General features: G+C 44.1%; 1 protein-coding gene across 1 annotated transcript; it reads left to right on the top strand.

The window, feature by feature from the left end:
* Positions 1–91: 91 nt before the first annotated feature.
* LOC112264210 (calretinin) lies at positions 92–12,354 on the top strand. The gene is made up of 11 exons (XM_042321289.1): positions 92–285; positions 5,903–5,979; positions 6,277–6,366; positions 6,578–6,658; positions 7,475–7,531; positions 7,694–7,771; positions 7,870–7,925; positions 8,033–8,072; positions 8,720–8,773; positions 10,589–10,660; positions 11,666–12,354. Exons 1-11 carry the CDS (start codon positions 192–194, stop codon positions 11,780–11,782), a joined length of 816 nt encoding a protein of 271 aa, XP_042177223.1. The 5' UTR covers positions 92–191; the 3' UTR covers positions 11,783–12,354.
* Positions 12,355–18,349: the final 5,995 nt, after the last annotated feature.

An 18,349-nucleotide genomic window follows, 5' to 3' on the forward strand; every position in this document is an offset into this window, starting at 1 on the left:
TCCTTGGCTCAGAGTACATGCGGGTTCAGAGCCGCTGCGCCCCCGTTCTGTTAGCGTGAAAAGTGCATGCGCCGCGGGGGGGTTTAAAAGCCCCGGCTGAGTGCGAGCCGCTGACAGTTTGGAGAGGCTCTGGATCAGACTGGGAACAAGTTAACTCCGGAAGAAGAAGAAAAAGCAGCAGCGACTGAACCATGGCGAGTCAAGCACAGGAGCCCCCTCATCTCCACCTGGCAGAGCTCACCGCGGCGCAGTTTCTCGACATCTGGAAACATTTCGACGCAGACGGTCAGTACTGCTACGGCCAGGGGGTTAAACTTGGGCAGGACTGGACTATGGGCATATCATAGGAGTAGGCTGGTTGTAAATTCAGAATGGTTGGATAGTTATTAAATTGATAGGCTAGTGCTTGGTGGGACAGAGAAAGTGAGCAGATGTGATAGATGAGGGTAGGAAGTCCTGTGTGTTGTACTGCGGGACAGAGGAGCATATGGGTTGTTATTTAAACAGCGTCTTGGGAATCTTGGCTGTGATTGTCAGTCAGAGGTCCCTGTGCCCTGTACCCTGTTCCGTGATCATGCACTAATGGAAAGATTTTTAACTTTAATTGCACAATTAGCATATTGAAGTTGTATAAAGGGGCATTTGTGGGGTTTGTAGATATTTGTTGCAGAACTGTCAGGTAAGGAAACATATTTTGAAGTAGCAAAGTAGAAAAGCACTTTCAAATAGTTCAGTTTGTGTATTTTTCCCACACGAGCGTTATATGAGATTTCAGTCGACACGTAGGCTAAATATAATCCCCTATAACCATATTTGTTATTCATAATTTTATTTTAGTTCCTCAGTTTACGCATCAAACCGCGCCAAGCTGTGGAACAGAAGGGCGCTGCTTTGGACCACATTTGTGGCACTATTTTCTGTGCGTAAAACACGACAGTCTAATACAGCACTACATTCTTTGAGGGTAAACATGCGTTGTTCTTGCTAGATAATTTATTATATAGAGTGGTGACGTGTGTGAAAAACGGAGTGGATGTTTTTAGCGCTGTTTGATCGCTGTGAATTATATATGTGCCTGGCTTGTAGCGACCCCAACGATGCAACCGGATCCGCGCGTCTCCTATGAATGAATCTACAGTAGCCTATGTCATCACCGGGGCTTCTGCCAGGCGCGGTGTATTGACAGGCAGCTTGCCGTGTCCGGTCTGGGAATGGGAAGGAGTGGAGCGGGAGAGAGAGTAAGGGAGGGGAGTGGGGGGGGTAGTGCACGCACTAGATACTGGGCGGTTATGGGTGTGACTGACTGCAAATCGATGGCCTAGTCGCGGGTACGGTGTGCGTCACTGTGCGCTAGAGCTGGTCTCCGTCACACAGCACTCAAAGGTGATCATGAACGGTTATAAACAGTGATTATAACAGCAGCTATACGAGTTGCTAAATCCCATGACCCTCAGTATCTCTCATTTACGTTTTTGGATTTGAATATATTGCATGGTATAGCACTGCGTTTTCTTTCTTTAATCCATCCATGCATTCATTTCTGCACTGCGCAAAGCATGTTGAATCCTTCTCCCCCATCCCATGGTGGTCCCTTAGGGCCGTTGGAGACGTTCTGCTTGGCAACAAAACAATGGACTAGGCCCGTTTAGACTTACTGAGGGTTCTACTAAACAAGCGCCTGTTGAAGTGTGTAAAGATGTGTCAAAAAGTCTGTGACATTGTGCAGGCTTGACATGTTTCCGCCCCATAGCGCTCACTCTGAGCTCTGCAGCCTCTCACCTAGAGCGTGTAAACAGTCACACCTGAGCAAGCGCATGGATTCTCCGAGCCGCTCAAACACTCCACTGCCCCAGCCGAGGGTTAAATCCGCCCACCGGGTCAACTAAGCCATACGCATCCCTGGCGTGCACTGGGCTGGAATGGACCTAGAAGTAGTAGAGCCAGGGATGAGGAATGAGTGCAATTACACACACACACACACACACACACACACACACACACACACACACACACACACACACACACACACACACACACACACACACACACACACACACACACACACACACAGACAACACACATACACTTTAATTCCACAAATGATAGTTTGTGGAATGTAAAAATAGGTCTCACTGTTCGCTGTGAATACATGAATGCATCTAAGGCTTTTCAGGGATGTTGTGCCAGTGATCCATCTGTGGGAGGCAGAGGTGGTTAACAGAAACATATTGCGGCCAAGCGGGTTTGTGTCAGTCTGTCAAGCCGAATCCGTGTGCCAATCTGTGTCCATAGTCTCATACATGATAAAGTGGGACTAGAACTGGGGTAGTGGAGCATGCTTTTCAAGAATCCTAGATTAAATTTTTTGGTCACTGTCAATGACGCGTTTCAGATTTAAAACTTCAGATGATTCACTCTTAGGACAGGCCTTGTATGGTGTGTGCGTGTGTGTTATGGTTTGTGCAGAATGTGTCTGTGTGTGGACTAGAGAATAGGCCTATGATATTTGGGAAGCGCATGCATTATTCCACTCTTCACACCAAATATTATTACATGCAAGGAAACAAGATCTTTGTCTAACATAACTGGAAAATGTATGAACAGGTTCAAGCCTTTTGGGGCCCTATACGAGATTTGGTTGGGGGGCCTACCACCTCGCTGGTAAAATATTTTAGTGGCTCCCCACTTGACCACGGAAATATTTATACATTTTTTAATTTAATTTCCTGTAATTCCACACATTTTGCCATAAGGCATAGGCATTTTGACATTTTAAAGCAAGTTTTCTGCAATTGTACACATTTTGCCATAGGGCGAAAAATAAACTATTGCAAATGTCTAACTAATTTCATGCAATTTTATTTGTGAGTGAGAGTGGCAAACAAAATCAATGGGGGCCCCCTAAAGGGCAGGGCCCCTATGCACATGCCCTTCGTTCCCGTTCGGTAATTTATTTATTATTACCACAAATTTAGATAGCAGGGTAGACTAATTTACCAATCTAAAAATGCGTAGCTTCTCAGGCTAATTGAGTGCTGTCAGTGACTGACATAACAAGAGGAAAACTGCTGATGCACAACCACATTTCGAAATTGCGCTTTGTGTATTCTGCTGTTCAAATTCTCAACAGTAAGAATTAGTTCCTTTTTGGGTCAGGGGCCCCCTACGTCCCGTAGACAAACTGCCTATGCCCAAGTCCGGCCCTGTGTAAAGACATGGGCATAATTCACATTAAACCCTCACATTGGGAAGAGCAATTAGGATTGTTTGTGATGGTCTGCACATATCTAGCATAATATCCATGTCTCTGGTGAAACACAGTTAACCAGCCAACTCATTCACTTCCCTCCCACACAGTACAGGAATATGTTTAGTTGTGCTTCTGTGGAGTGATGACATGTTGATATAGAGAGGAGACAGCCCTCAGTCCCTCCATCTGATGGGCTGATTTATTTACATACACAAAGCTTTGTGTTTCTGCAGTGATTTGCTTACACCTCAAAGACCAGCCGAGCCGATGCACAGATGGTGATTTACCTATCAAATACAAAACACAAAGTTAAAAGTTTTACGTTGAAAGTTTTATTAGTTGTACGGGATACGTATTGTATACATCGTCCAACGAAATGCTTACTTGCAGGTTCCTTTTCTACAATGCAACAACAATAAAAAAACAGTAAAAAAATAAGAATAAAAACAAAAAAGTGAGCCTGTTGGTATTAGACCACATGCTTAGAAACAGTCTGCCTGAAGGTAAGGGAGAGAACAGCTTGTGGCTGGGGTGTGTGGGGTCCTTGATGATGCTGAGTGCCTTCCTCAGGCACAGTTTCAAGTAGAAGTCCTGTATGGGTGGAAGCATGGTCCCAGTGATGCACTCGGCCGTCTTCACCACCCGCTGGAGGGCTTTGCGGTTGTGGACGGAGCAATTCCCATACCAGGCCGTGAATCAACCGTTCAGGACGCTCTTGATGGTTCAGCGGTAGTATTTGGAGCAACATGTCAAATTTCGTCAGCTGCCTTAGGAAATAGAGGTGCTGTTGCACCCTTTTGACAAGAGTGGTGGTGTTGTTGGTCCAAGAAAAGTCCTCTGTGATGTGGATGCTGAGGTACATAAAACTAGTAACTCTCTCTACTGCAGTTCCGTTGATGTGGATCAGGGCATGTTCCCTCCTCTGCTTCCTGAAGTCAACAGTCAACTCTTTTGTTTTGCTGACATTGAGGGAAAGGTTGTTGTCGTGATGTCACCACAATGCCAGTTCACTTACCGCCTCCCTATAGGTGAACTAGTCATTGTTGGTTATCAGGCCTACAACTATCGTGTTGTCAGCAAACTTGCTGTACACCATGCGTAGCCAGTCACATGCCTGTCATGTTTGTGAATGGTGCTACAGAATATCTAGTGCCCCAATAAACATCTACCTGACCCCCCACTGTCAATCCCCCAGGCACAAAGCCATTCCACTGTGAATATGTTTCTAATGCCTTCTGAGCTGCAGGCGATACCTGTTTTTAAATATCATTCTGTGGCAACATTACCAGAGAATTTCCACACTTCCCATTCGTAAATGCCACCCTGATCTGCCTAAAGTTTCCAGATGCGAGCAGTGCTTTGGTCATGTGACTAATGCAGAACCCCTACCTTCTCCCAACATTGAGCTAACTACAATAATGTAGTTCCCTCTCTTTACCCCCCCTCTCTATTGCTGCATCTCCTAGCTATCTCTTCCCATTCTCTCTCTCTGTTTCTCCTTTTCTATCTGCCTGTAGGGTGGTGTGTGATGTGTTTTTCTCCCGTGTGTGTTTGATGGCCTCTGAGTGTTTCTCTCATCTCCCCGATGGGGGAACTCACAGAGCACAGACCTGGGGGAACTCACAAAGCACAGACCTGGGGGAACTCACAGAGCACAGACCTGGGGGAACTCACAGAGTACAAACCGTTAGAGATGTGATCGGCCAAGACAATTAGGAGCTTGTTATATTCTCAATCAGCCTTAAGTATCTACAGCATGTGGGTTGCCCCTACAGTGTGCACACACACACGCGCACACACACACACACACACACACACACCCGCACACTTATCAAGTATCAAATCTCTTTCCCCTCTCCATCATTTTCTTCCCCGTGAATTCAGCTATCATTTTATTCCTATGGTGCTATGACACAATAAGTCACATTAAGCCCCTGCCTTTTCAGATCCCTCCCTCCGACCTACCCTCCATTTCTCTCCTCCTCCCTCAATCTCATCCTCCCATCAGATACTGGGCCTGATGGTTTTGCTGGGATATCAGATTAATCCTAGTAAGGACCTGGGAGCTCAGCAGGGTGTGTGTGTGTGTGTGTGTGTGTGTGTGTGTGTGTTGGATATAAATATGTGACTCAATGTTATGCTACTGTACTCCTGTGGGAGTTGTGTTGGCCAGATGGACAATATTGTGTGACTGTAGCATTAGGCTAGATAATGAGAGTGTTTTTGTCAAAATGTTTCCATATCGAGTATGCAAACAGTCATGGTGGTGCTATACAACACTTGAATCTCTGGACTCCTTGTGGACTCGTTGTTCTGGACTTTCATTGAGCTACTTGTTGAGCAAATGGCTTAAAAAAATGCCTCCATATTGAACCCTGTTTTTTTTTACAGTAATGAAACACACACTACATACCAGGGTTCTATCTCAATTCACATCAGCTGTATTGGAGAAGAAGGTCCAAGGTCCCTCCCCTTACTTTTTTCTCCAATAGGATTTGCGAAGGAGGTGAGGAGAGAGGATGCGAGGAATCAAGAAAGATAAATTGAGAAAGTGCCATGTAACTATTATGTTTTCCACAGGTTCAAAAGTCAATGTAATCCCCATCTCACTGATCCCAGGAATGACCTTTAACCCTTGGGTATGTTCTACAGGAAATGGCTACATCGAGGGAAAGGAGCTGGAGAACTTCTTCCGGCAGCTAGAGACTGCGCGGAGAGGAACAGGCGTGGTGAGTGGGTTTGAATACTTTGAAAATGCATCCTTCCTTCCTGCCTTAAAGTGAGTGACTGACTCCATCCTAGTCGAGGCAACCTTAAACATTGTATTTAAATGAGAAAATGGTCCACTTTACTTGACTGTCATCATCCATGGTATATTCAGGCTTCTAGATAGGCTAATAGACTAGACAATTTGATATAATATGCTATAACAACTCATCATCATAGAGAGTCGTTAGGTAGGAAGTCTCTGTTTTAGTCGTTTTTGATTTATTCTGTGTGTTTGTGTGTGTGTTTGCCTATTCAAGGATTCCACACATGCTGCCTTTAGAGAGAAAATGAAGGAATTCATGATGAAATTTGACAAGAATGCAGACGGAAGAATCGAGATGTCAGAAGTAAGACTCATACTGTACACAAGCACATTCAAACTCCTCTGTTGAAATGTCTGCTTACTTTTTATGTTTACCTCTGATGTTATATCTGCATGTATGTTATTTGTTTTGTACACAGTGTTGTTGTTGAAATCCGCTTTAATATTGAGTTGGTAGCCAAGTGTACTAATCCTCTCTCTATATATTTTCTCTCTCTCTCCCTCTTTCTCTCCAGTTAGCTCAGATTCTGCCCACAGAGGAGAATTTCCTGCTTTGTTTCAGAACATTTGTGGGATCCAGTGCAGAATTCATGGCGGTAATTTGTGTCTGTCTGTGTGCGTGTGTGTGTGTGTGTGTGTGTGTGTGTGTGCGTGTGTGCGTGTGTGTGTGTGTGTGTGTGTGTAAGCCCACTGCACTGTACAGTATATCCTGGTATCATTGCTCTCCAATACAGATAACTTTTTGGTGTATTGCTAAGTCTGATCACTTCGTCCCATACACAAAAACCAACACACATCCATCCACACACACACACAGAATCAATTCCAAGAGAGCTTAGAAATATCAGGGAAACAGGCATCTCCTTGTCTAAAGTGTTTTATATCTAGAAATAGCTAGAGAGAGAAAGAGAGAGAGGGAGGGGGGCTCCTTTTAACTGTTCTCTGTTGGTGGAGACACGCAAAGTAAGGAGAAGAGAGGATAGACAGAAGGAAGGGGTTTTGCAGTGGTCCAGTGTATTGGCTACCCTGTGTTAAAAGTGGAGGGGGGAGGGGAACACAGAAGCTATTCTCAGACTGCCATACATTATGGATTGGTTGCAGGCTTACTGCAGGAGAGTGGGGGTGTGGGGGGTGGGGGAGGGGTGATGTAGTTTGGGCATCCATCTTTGATAAGGTTTCACTCTAGACACGGGGCAGCTGGTAGATTATAACACAAATTATATACTTTTCTGTCTCACTCTCATCCTCTTCTATCTCCGTCTGGCTACATTCTCTCTACCGATTATAGCATCATGACTTTTCCACTTGTTGTTAAAGTAAAGAGGGTTTTAAGGCTTTAGAGTTCTTAATCTGTGTGTTTAAATGCCTGTGTACTGTGTTGTAATGAAATGTTAAAAATGCTCTGTCTACAGGCATGGAGAAGGTATGACACTGATCGCAGTGGATACATCGAAGCCAATGAACTGAAGGTAAACAAATGTGTCAAGCTTTTAAACATTCATATCCTTCATTAGTCAATTTCCAAGGATTTGTGCTTGTTGTCAGAGGAGGACCCCTGAGCACTCATCCTTAAACTTTAATGTTGGGTCATTGAGCCAGTTAGTGGGGTAACGAGGATCTGTCTTCCTCAGGGTTTCCTGTCAGATCTTCTGAAGAAGGCCAACAGACACTACGATGACAAGAAACTCAACGAATACACACAGACAATCGTGAGTGTGACACACATACTGTACATGTGTACACAAACACACAGGTTTAACACCGTGTAGTAATGTTACGCCACTCACTGTTGCATTTCACTCTCCAGCTGAGGATGTTTGATCTGAATGGTGATGGGAAACTGGGCCTGTCTGAAATGGCCAGGTGAGTGTATGTGTGTCTTGTTCACTGAGAGACTCTGTGTGTTATACTTAAATCCATTTTGAAGTAAAGAATCTGAATGTGAATGATTTTCTTTTATCTCATTTAAGGCTGCTGCCGGTTCAGGAAAATTTCTTGCTCAAGTTCGAGGTGAGACCACACCCACACACCCCACCCCAACCCCACACCCCACCCCACACACAAAATCCTTTAGGAATTGGGGCAATGTAGTCATTTGTGAAAGAGTCGGTCACTATGTGAATTAAAGCAGTCTTGACTATAACCCTAAGGTAAAGGTCATACAATATGTATGTCGGCAGATCTATGGTACAATTCAGCTTTACTGCTATCACTGTACGAAGATTAAACTGTTTATCACAGGAGACGTTTACTGAGTCCGCACCTGGCTAGACTATCACATCGACACCCTTAAAAGTCCTTGCAACACTCTTTCACACGCACTCAAGCACGCATGTTCACACGCACGCACACACACACACACACACACACACACACACACACACACACACACACACACACACACACACACACACACACACACACACACACACACACACACACACACACACACACACACACTGTCTGTCAGTTCTGCAGGCTCGTTAATGAAACCAGTTAGACTCCAGTTTGTGAGGAACAGATGCAGGCATTCCCAGGGTGCTACAACTCAATATTAGGAAGGTGTTCCTAATGTTTGGTGAACTCAGTGAATATATATCATGTACAATAGATATTATTTTTTTCCTTTCCTTTCACTGTTTTTTCTGTCTCTCCAGGGATGCAAGCTTTCAGCAGAGCAGTTCAACATAATATTCACCTTCTATGACAAGGTAAATGAGCACAGTAGACATATTTACAGGGAGGGTGTGTGGGTGGGAGAGTGTGTGAGAGAGATTGTTTGTATCCCTGTCACTCAAGCTACAAGCTCCATGCAAATGGTCACTTGCACAGGTAAATACTCCAGACACACCTGCGTTTGTATCATTTATTTTGTTAGTGAAACCTTGGCAACCTTCCCAGTAGCGGTGCATGGGTTAAATGAAGGGGGAAGCCAATCCAGAAAAAAAAGCCATATTACAACCTATGTGTTGTGATAACTGTGCTGTTTGCTCTATAACCTGTTAGTTCATATGCCTTGACATCATGATATATAGGCCTAATGCCGAGACAATAAGACACAGTAGCAGAATAAATTCAACCACACCTTTGTTTCATTACAAAACCGGAGAGCAACATCTGTCCACAGAACATATTGCATGTAACAGTTACATGACCTACAGCATGGTATTGTTTCCGACATTTTTGGACTACTAAACAACTATTGATTTAGAACCACAGAGAGTTTATTGCAAGATACAAAGAAAACAGGAGCTGCCTGTCAATGTTACTGATTTATGTGTGTGTGTGTGCCTAAACGGTCTATGACTCTGTCACACAGTACACGCTTTTAGTTTTTGTTGTCCTAGGCTACCTTGCTAAAATACTTGCTCGCTAGCTTCCTTTCATAGACAACGATACACCAGGCCAGCTAGTTAACATTAGCATACTACACTCTTTGAAAAAAATATGCTATCTAGAACCTAAAAGGGTTCTTCGGCTATCCCCATAGGAGAACCCTTTGAAGAAACATTTTTGGTTCCAGGTAGAACCTATTTGGTTCCAGGTAGAACCCTTTTGGGTTTCATGTAGAACCCTTTCCACAGGGTTCTACCTGGAACCAAAAAGAGTTATCTTGTGGGGGCAGCCGAAGAACCCTTCTGGAACCCTTTTTTCTAAGAGTGTACATCTAGCTACATGTTGAACTTCCATCCTCTCGGGTCAGGGGCACAATGTATGAATTTATGGATGGATCCCCATTATAATCATTGGCCAGTACAGAGAATTAAGTAAAACCACAAGTCCAAATCCCTAATTTAGGAAAGGGCCGAACACAACGAGATGCAACAATTCAAGTTTTTTTTCTGTCATTAATGACATTTGGCTTTGGCTTGTGATGTGATTGGTCTAAAGTCAAATCCAAACTGGCTTCCCTTGACACTTTTTTTTATGGTGAGCTAGCACCATTCACAGCTGAGCTCACTCAGTTTAGCTCAAAGCTGATTGACAATTATTTAATGTATTTTTTATCAAGGGAGGCCAAATGCTCGCTGGCTTCCCTTGAATTCAATGCTATGGGTGGCAACAATGTCATAATCTTTCTGACCAGAGAGCATCAGATAGGTACTCTACACATACTGAGACAGAGGGGAGCTGTTTGGTTTGCTCGGATGCTTTCTCCGGTGAGATATATTCATTTCAGCCTCTTGTGAATTGAAGGAAATTTATGAAACACAGAGCAACGAAATATGTATTTTTTCTTGGTCAACTTTTTGGGGAAGCCTGGCTTCCCTTGGCATCCATGAATACATGCCACTGAACCTTCCACAAAGAAAACAGGACAGTAGGGAAGATGTGTACAGTACAGGAGTCTCATACTAATGCCTTTGTAATGAGTGAATTGGCAGTTGGTCTGTGAATGATTGATCATACCTGTGTATACTCTGAGTGGGAGGATATCTGAGTGTTTGATTGTTCTTTTAATGAGAATATTATATAAGATGCCCAGCCCCTTTCTGTTGTTTCACTGTTTTTCACTGTTTCACTAGGATGGAAACGGTTACATCGATGAGCAGGAGCTGGACGCACTGCTGAAGGACCTACATGACAAGAACAAAATGGTAACGAACAAGAGACTTCACTTATTTACTGACTCATCTTTTGATTAGTTGATTGGTTGATTATGTCATACTGCACCTGGAGTGTTTACAAGATCAGAATGATTGCCAGAACGTTGTGGTCTGGGACAGGTTATGGTCTTCTGAGTTTTTGTTGGATCAGGATGTGGTGTTGCATTGACTGTTAGGGCCATACCCAGAAAACAGGGGACGTCCTGAGGATATTTGGCGACTTTCCCATTAGGTCCCTTAAAGGTTTAGGCACAACGTTACCCCACTGACGTTCTGAGAATGTTCTAGTTCCCAGGATGTCACTGAGGACCATGTCAGGACCTTTTCAGTACATTCTCAGGACTTTAATTTTACTAGTTCTTAGGACGTCGAATGATGGGCCCAAGGGAACATTCTCTGTGGGACCGTTTTATAGTTCCTGGCTTGACCTGGGAATGTTTTTAGGATGTTCTTGGTCCCGTGAAGGTCACCTGAACGCTCTAGTGCCCGGTTTGTCCCCAAGGACGTTTTTAGCACGTTCTTGGGACGTTGTGTCATGGCCCCCTGGAGGTTTTGTCTAGTTCCCAGTTTGTCCCAGGGATGTCCCCAAGGACGTTTTAAGGACATTCTTGGGACGTTGTGTCATGAAATAAGTAAATCCCTTGCATTGCCAAAATACAAACAGCTGTGACTGGATCAGTGGTTCACCAATCAGGGCCTTGATAGGCTTGACAACAGTAACAAAAGATGATGTGTAATGAAACTAGGGTGTGCGTGTGCCCTGGGTAGATTTCTCTGTGTGTGTGGTCATTGGGACGTTCCTGGGACCATCCGGGAACTAGACAAAACCTCCAAGGGACCATGAGACAATGTCCTGACGACTTCAGCCGACCATTTTGTGAAGCCATGGGGACGTCCTAATGGCTCATTATTGTTTACAGGGTAGACACCATAGTTAATGACATCATTGGTTGAGGCACTAGCACTCATGTCTGTTTCTCTCCCTGTTTGCTGTAGGAGTTGGACTCGACTGGTCTGGTGGGCTATAAGAATAGCATCATGGCTCTGTCCGACGCGGGGAAGCTCTACCGCACCGAGCTGGAGATCGTCCTCTGCCGCGACTCCACACTGTGATCTTTCACCTCTGACCCCTGACAACCCCCCACTGCCCCCATCCTGGCATTACTAGGTGCATGAATGCCCCCCTCCTCCACTCCAACATCTGTAGAGTGAAAGTGAATATCCACTTGAAGGCATAAGCAAGACCCTCAGCCCAACTGCCCCACTCTGTTTAACTACCTGTCCCTTACTATGCCCCACCTCACCTCCCCCTTATCGCAGCGTGGCGCTACCTGATGATGTCATCAACGTCCGCAGCTTTTTTATTCATTTTCTTTTACATGCAATTCTATAGTGAGTTAACCAATACATATGGAAATAATAGAAGGAATATACGATATGACTATTTATTTGAATGCATATACATTTTGCCTGAATGTCCTTTATACTGTACTCCCTAAGCCTACTCTTTGTTTTTTTACAGTTCGCCTGTAAATCTCTCTCTCTTTTTCTATTTACCTCTAATCTCAATGCCCCCTCCCGCACTATTTGTTTCAGTCTGTTGCCTTGTTTTTGAATTGGGTTTAGGCTCGTACTGTTTTAGTGGAGATATTATTGAGAGCATCAATAAATATAGCTGATTCTCACTTATGTCTCTGCCTTACTCACAACCACAGGTCCAAACTGTCTCTATCCTAACCATGGGATCTCAGTCTGCTAAACTTCTATATCAGCCTATACATCTCTATAAATGCATAGTTAAATCTGTTTCTATGAAGACTTAATCTTGGCCAGGCAAAGGAGAGCTATTTTTCTTTGCCAGCATAATGTGTTTCCTGTGAAGATAAAAGTTCCAATACAGATGTTGGGAGCAGGCGCGTTATCTCCCTGAGCACTCCACTCTCGCTGTTCTAATCTCCAGTTGAAAGCCAGCTTGATGAAGGGAGCCTGCACACTCCATTTTTCATAGATGAGAACTTTCAGAGGTACTTATCTGTCTCTATGGCACACTAGGAACACTGAGTGGGTCAAGGCTGGAGGAGATGAGTGACCGAGGGGAGGGATATGAGTGGAGTTAAACAGCCATTCTCCAACACCTGCTAGTAGACTAGTCCTACCATAACAGCCTAACAAACCTTTGAGATCACTAAAGAAGTGAAACTCTCAAGAAGTTTGTTTACTTACTGTGTCACTACAAGAAAAACTCCTGATGTTTTTTGCCTCAGCAGCTCCATCTGAGCCTTTGAGCCTCACTACTTACATGCACATCCCGAATTTGCAGACAGAGCAATTTAGGGGACTCCAGTTGGTGGACACATTTCCCTGTGTAATATACAGTATATACATGGGAATGTCCAGAGTCCTGAAAGAGAATGACAAATATGCACCAGGCTTGTTTTTGGTCTTTAAAGATTTAAAAGAACAACACCACACAACACAGTAATCATTACGTTGTTGCACATTTTTTTTTAAATATATTTTTGTGAGAACCTTCAGTTTCTTGGGTAATACATGTAATTTTATGTACAAGCTTTTGGAGCTGTCCATATTTTTCACTGTATGGAGTGGTCTGGACACCCCTGGTTTAGTACCAAATGGAACAGTCTGACTTCTATCAATTAATCATCCGCACTTTAATCTTTAATTAAACTCGCATTAGTTTTCTTAAAGCACAAAAAAACACCAAACCTCGCACTTGCACACGTACACACACACACACACACACACACACACACACACACACACACACACACACACACACTATTTTTCCTGACAACAGTACAGGAGAAATAGAGTCTGCTCTGATTCCCTCCCCCACATTGGTTCCTCACTCAGAAAGAAAAAGGGAAGAGAGGGAAGCGAGAGATGGGGGAAAAGACAAGCTGCTAAGATTGGGGTCCATATTTAGCTATTCTCCCTGAGTAGAATTGCTATTGCTTCAAACAAAGGGATAGGTGCACACGCACGCACGCAAGCACACACACACACACACACACACACACACACACACACACACACACACACACACACACACACACACACACACACACACACACACACACACACACACACACGAGAGGTGCATGCAGCTAGAAACAGTATTAGGCACAAACAAACAGATGTTAATAACAGAAAACGTCAGATGCTCCTCTGTCTCAAACACACCAAAACAGCTTCAGCTGAGTCAGAGGATGAGGCAATGTTGCAGCCTCGTAGCACAAACATATTTAAAAGAGTTATCGGCACACAAAGTAGAAAAGTTGGGTCTTTTTAGAAATGAGTTTGGGCTTATAAAGTCTGCTGTCTTTTGGTCCAGTACAGATACAGACACAGCCACGCACGCATGCACACGCACACACACACACCACTAAGTGTTGTTGTACAGCTCTGCGCTGGCTGGATAAGGCAAACAGTTGTAAAGCTTTTCAGGAATTTTCTCGGTGAGTCATGGACATGGCCGGAGCAGAGAGGGGAACAGATGCTGTCAAATCCCTGATGGGTTTTGGAACACAGGCCTCTCCTGCTCAGCACAGTCCCAATGTGCCACTAATCCCTGATTTCTGAAATGGTGGCAAAAGAAAAAACACTCGTTGGATTTTCCCTCCATTGTTTCTGTCTCTAATCCATTTATTCAGCAGAGAAATTAATCTCCATTTCTGAAAATGAGTGAGACGAAGAGAGTCAAAGATACTAACACGCACACACACACACACACACACACACACACACACACACACACACACACACACACACACACACACACACACACACACACACACACACACACACACACACACACACACACACACACACACACACACATGGATGCATGATTTTTCACAGCTGTCAGTACCAGTAGTAGTAATATGTTGTCTTCTTTTGTTGCTTTGCTTATCTATTATTCTTTGGAGTCGTAAATGCTTGTCATTGGCTGTGCTTCCTCTGTGAAAATACATGTATGTGTTTAAATACCCCACTAGCAAGGATACACTGACAGAAACACACCCATAAAAATGTATATACTGTAGCCACAGTCTCTCAATCAACTCTCTTTGTCACACACAAGATTTCCCCCAAAAGAGTGTCCCACTCTCCCTGGCCCACTTCTGTGTTTGTGTGCTTACATATGGCTGTCCAATTACAATGCCACAACTTCTTATTTCCGCGGTAATGTATTTCCACAGCAACGCATTACAGTGTAATTAAACTGGCCTGAATCTCTCCATGAGAAACACTGCACCTCTGGGTGTGGAGGAACAATGGGGAACTGTTTGTCAGTGTGTGGGTGTGTGTGTGTGTGTTGGATGGGGGCAAAACATGATCTTTTATCGTTCCCTATAATTACCTTTCCCCTTTTTGACAGCTGCATTCCCTGCAAGCAATTGGCTTTGCACACGTACACATACAAATACTCACATACACACACACAAACACACAAACACACACACACACACACACACACACACACACACACACACACACACACACACACACACACACACACACACACACACACACACACACACACACACACACACACACACACACACACACACACACACACACACACACACACACACACACACACACACTGTGGGTTTTATGAAAGCCTGTCTGACATGGTGCTCAAGGAAACCCCTAATCAGGGGAGGCTTTCAAATGTCATTCAGCATTACAGTCAGTAACACTGCTCTCACATCATTTTCTCCTGCTTCTATCCCCTCTCTCTGTCTCTGTCACTCCTCCTCCATCTCTTCATTTATTGTTTCCTCCTCTCTTCCTCTCATTTCCTCCTTCTCTTTCTCTGTCACTCTGTCCCTCCTTCTTCAATTCTTCTTCCTTCTCTCTCTCTCCATCCTGTCCTGTCATCAGCTTCTCCCCTGACGAACTGCTACAGCAGACCTCCATTCCTGTAACTACTGTGTTTTTCATCCCAGAGCAAATACACGCAGCCACAACATACTTCTAAGCAGTGGTGTAAAGTACAAATACTTTAAAGTACTCCTTAAGTCATTTTTTGGGGGTATCTGTACTTTACTTCACTATTTATATTTTTGACTACTTTTACTTTTACTTCTCTACATTCCTAAAGGAAATAATTTACTTTTTACTCAATACATTTTCCCTGTCACCCAAAAGTACTCTTTACATTTCGAATGCTTAGCAGGACTGGAAAATGGTCCAATTCCCACACTTATCAAAAGAACATCCCTGGTCATTCCTACTGCCTCTGATCTGGTCGGACTCACTAAACACACATGCTTAGTTTGTAAATGATGCTGTGTTGGAGCATGCCCCTGGCTATCCGTAAATTTAAAAAAACACAAGACAATGGTGCCGTCTGGTTTGCTTACAGTTTTTTCCAACTGCTTACACACGTTTTCAAAACTGTCTCCTTTTTTTCAAAACTCTACACACAATTCCCAAAACTGCACACACAAAATGCAAAATGCCTCACATCTCCTTCAAAATGTAACACTGCATTCAAAATGCCATAAACACATGTCAGAATGAAGCATTTGCATCAAATGGCAAACACTGCTTTCATAATAGTACATTTTTGGATATACCATGTAAACACGGTTGTTCTAAATCTAAAGCTCTTTGGTCTTTCATAGGCTTATATCTACATTTCAATACAATGTTCTACAGTGAAAGTAATCTGCTGAGAGGGGTAACAAGTACACTGTAAACACCAATGTAATGTAGAAACAGAAAATATTTATTAGGCCAAACATTACTGTTGTATACAGTAGCATACAACAAACCCATAAACATATGTAAACCAAAAGTATATTCTTTAGAATACAGTAAAGAACACAATTGTGTGTGTGGGGTCCCGGGGGTGCAGTCACCAGTGCTAAGCTACGCTTCATCTCTTCTCCGGCCTGGGTCTGGCCACAATACTTCGTCCACGTCACAAGATACGTTTTCTCTTGCCAAACATGGAGGGAAGTATCTCCTAGCATGGCGTATCCAACCCTGGACAGAGGCAACCTCTATGTCCCCACACGGAGGGAAGTATCTCCTAGCATGGCGTATCCAACCCTGGACAGAGGCAACCTCTATGTCCCCACATGGAGGGAAGTATCTCCTAGCATGGCGTATCCAACCCTGGACAGAGGCAACCTCTATGTCCCCACATGCGTCCTCCATTGCCTGGAGAAGCGGCATGTGGGCATAGGGTTGGCGATCATACACTTTACACATGTTTTACAGTGGCAGGGACTGAGAGACTAGTCAGGATAAAGGGAAAGATGAACGAAGCAAAGTACAGAGAGATCCTTGATGAAAACCTACTCTAGATCACTCAGGACCTCAGACTGGGGCTAAGGTTCACCTTCCAACATGACAACGACCCTAAGCACACAGCCAAGGCAACGCTGGAATTGCTTCGGGACAAGTCTCTGAATGTCCTTGAGTGGCCCAGCCAAAGCCCGGACTTGAACCCGATCGAACATCTCTGGAGAGACCTGAATATAGCTGTGCAGCAACGCTCCCCATCCAACCCGACAGAGCTTGAGAGGATCTGCATAGAAGAATGGGGGAATCTCCCCAAATACAGGTGTGCCAAGCTTGTAGTGTCATACCCAAGAATACTTGAGGCTGTAATTTCTGCCAAAGGTGGTTCAACAAGGTTCTGATTAAAGGGTCTGAATAGTTATGTAAATGTGACAAAATTGTACATTTCAACGTGACAAAATATGGAAAAAGTAACTTGACAAAATGTGGAAAAAGTAACGTGACAAAATGTGGAAAAAGTAACGTGCCAAAATGTGGAAAAAGTCAAGAGGTCTGAATACTTTCCAAAGGCACTGTATCGCTCATTGGTCTATTCCTCTGTGCTGTCACAGATCTACAATTCACAGGAATCCTCTCAGAATCCCTCAGTCTTGACCCATCGTCCTCTACTTTCTTCACTGCCTCAGCATAAGACACCTTCTGCACTACTCTGACTCAAGCCACCTCAACCTGCCACTCTCGAACCGGACACTTCTGATCCCCAGCAACATGTACACCCCTACAGTTGACCTACACAGTTGACCTCAATTACTCCACCTCCACACTTAACGCCACCCCAGAAATCACTCCTTTCAATGATGCCCTGTTCCTAAGAGCAAAGCAAAAAACATATATTTACCCAAGTTGCCTCGCACGGAGCGCTTGTTCCCTCTGATGAAACATAAACAAACATTAAAAGTCAACTTTGGGTTACCTTCACCGGCTCAACAGCACCCACCAACTTTTCTACCCAACCTGCAACCACCCATAGATCAGCCAAAAGGCCTGGTTCCGCCCTCTTCAAAAATATCACTCCCACTGGACAAAACGTATCTTTATCATAACCATGTCCATTAATGTAGGCTCCGAGCCTCTCAGAAGACCTTCTACTCCTACCATTTCACCTCCAGAGCTCGAAGTGGCGTCTGGCTCACTCTGTTTGAACTTGGCACCAATCTTCATCGACATACCCTCTCCCTTGTTATTGCTAGCTTCAACAGATTCAAGCCCATCCTCTGCGCCACCCTCAGTCTTTTCAACCTCCTCTCTCTTTACCTCCAATCCTCCTCCCTTGACCAATTACCTGACTCCTTCTGAAAATATAAAACTTTTTCAAGCCAGAATCTCTTTTTAGCATCC

Source organism: Oncorhynchus tshawytscha, linkage group LG04 (genome assembly GCF_018296145.1).
Source record: "Oncorhynchus tshawytscha isolate Ot180627B linkage group LG04, Otsh_v2.0, whole genome shotgun sequence".
NCBI lineage: Eukaryota > Metazoa > Chordata > Actinopteri > Salmoniformes > Salmonidae > Oncorhynchus > Oncorhynchus tshawytscha.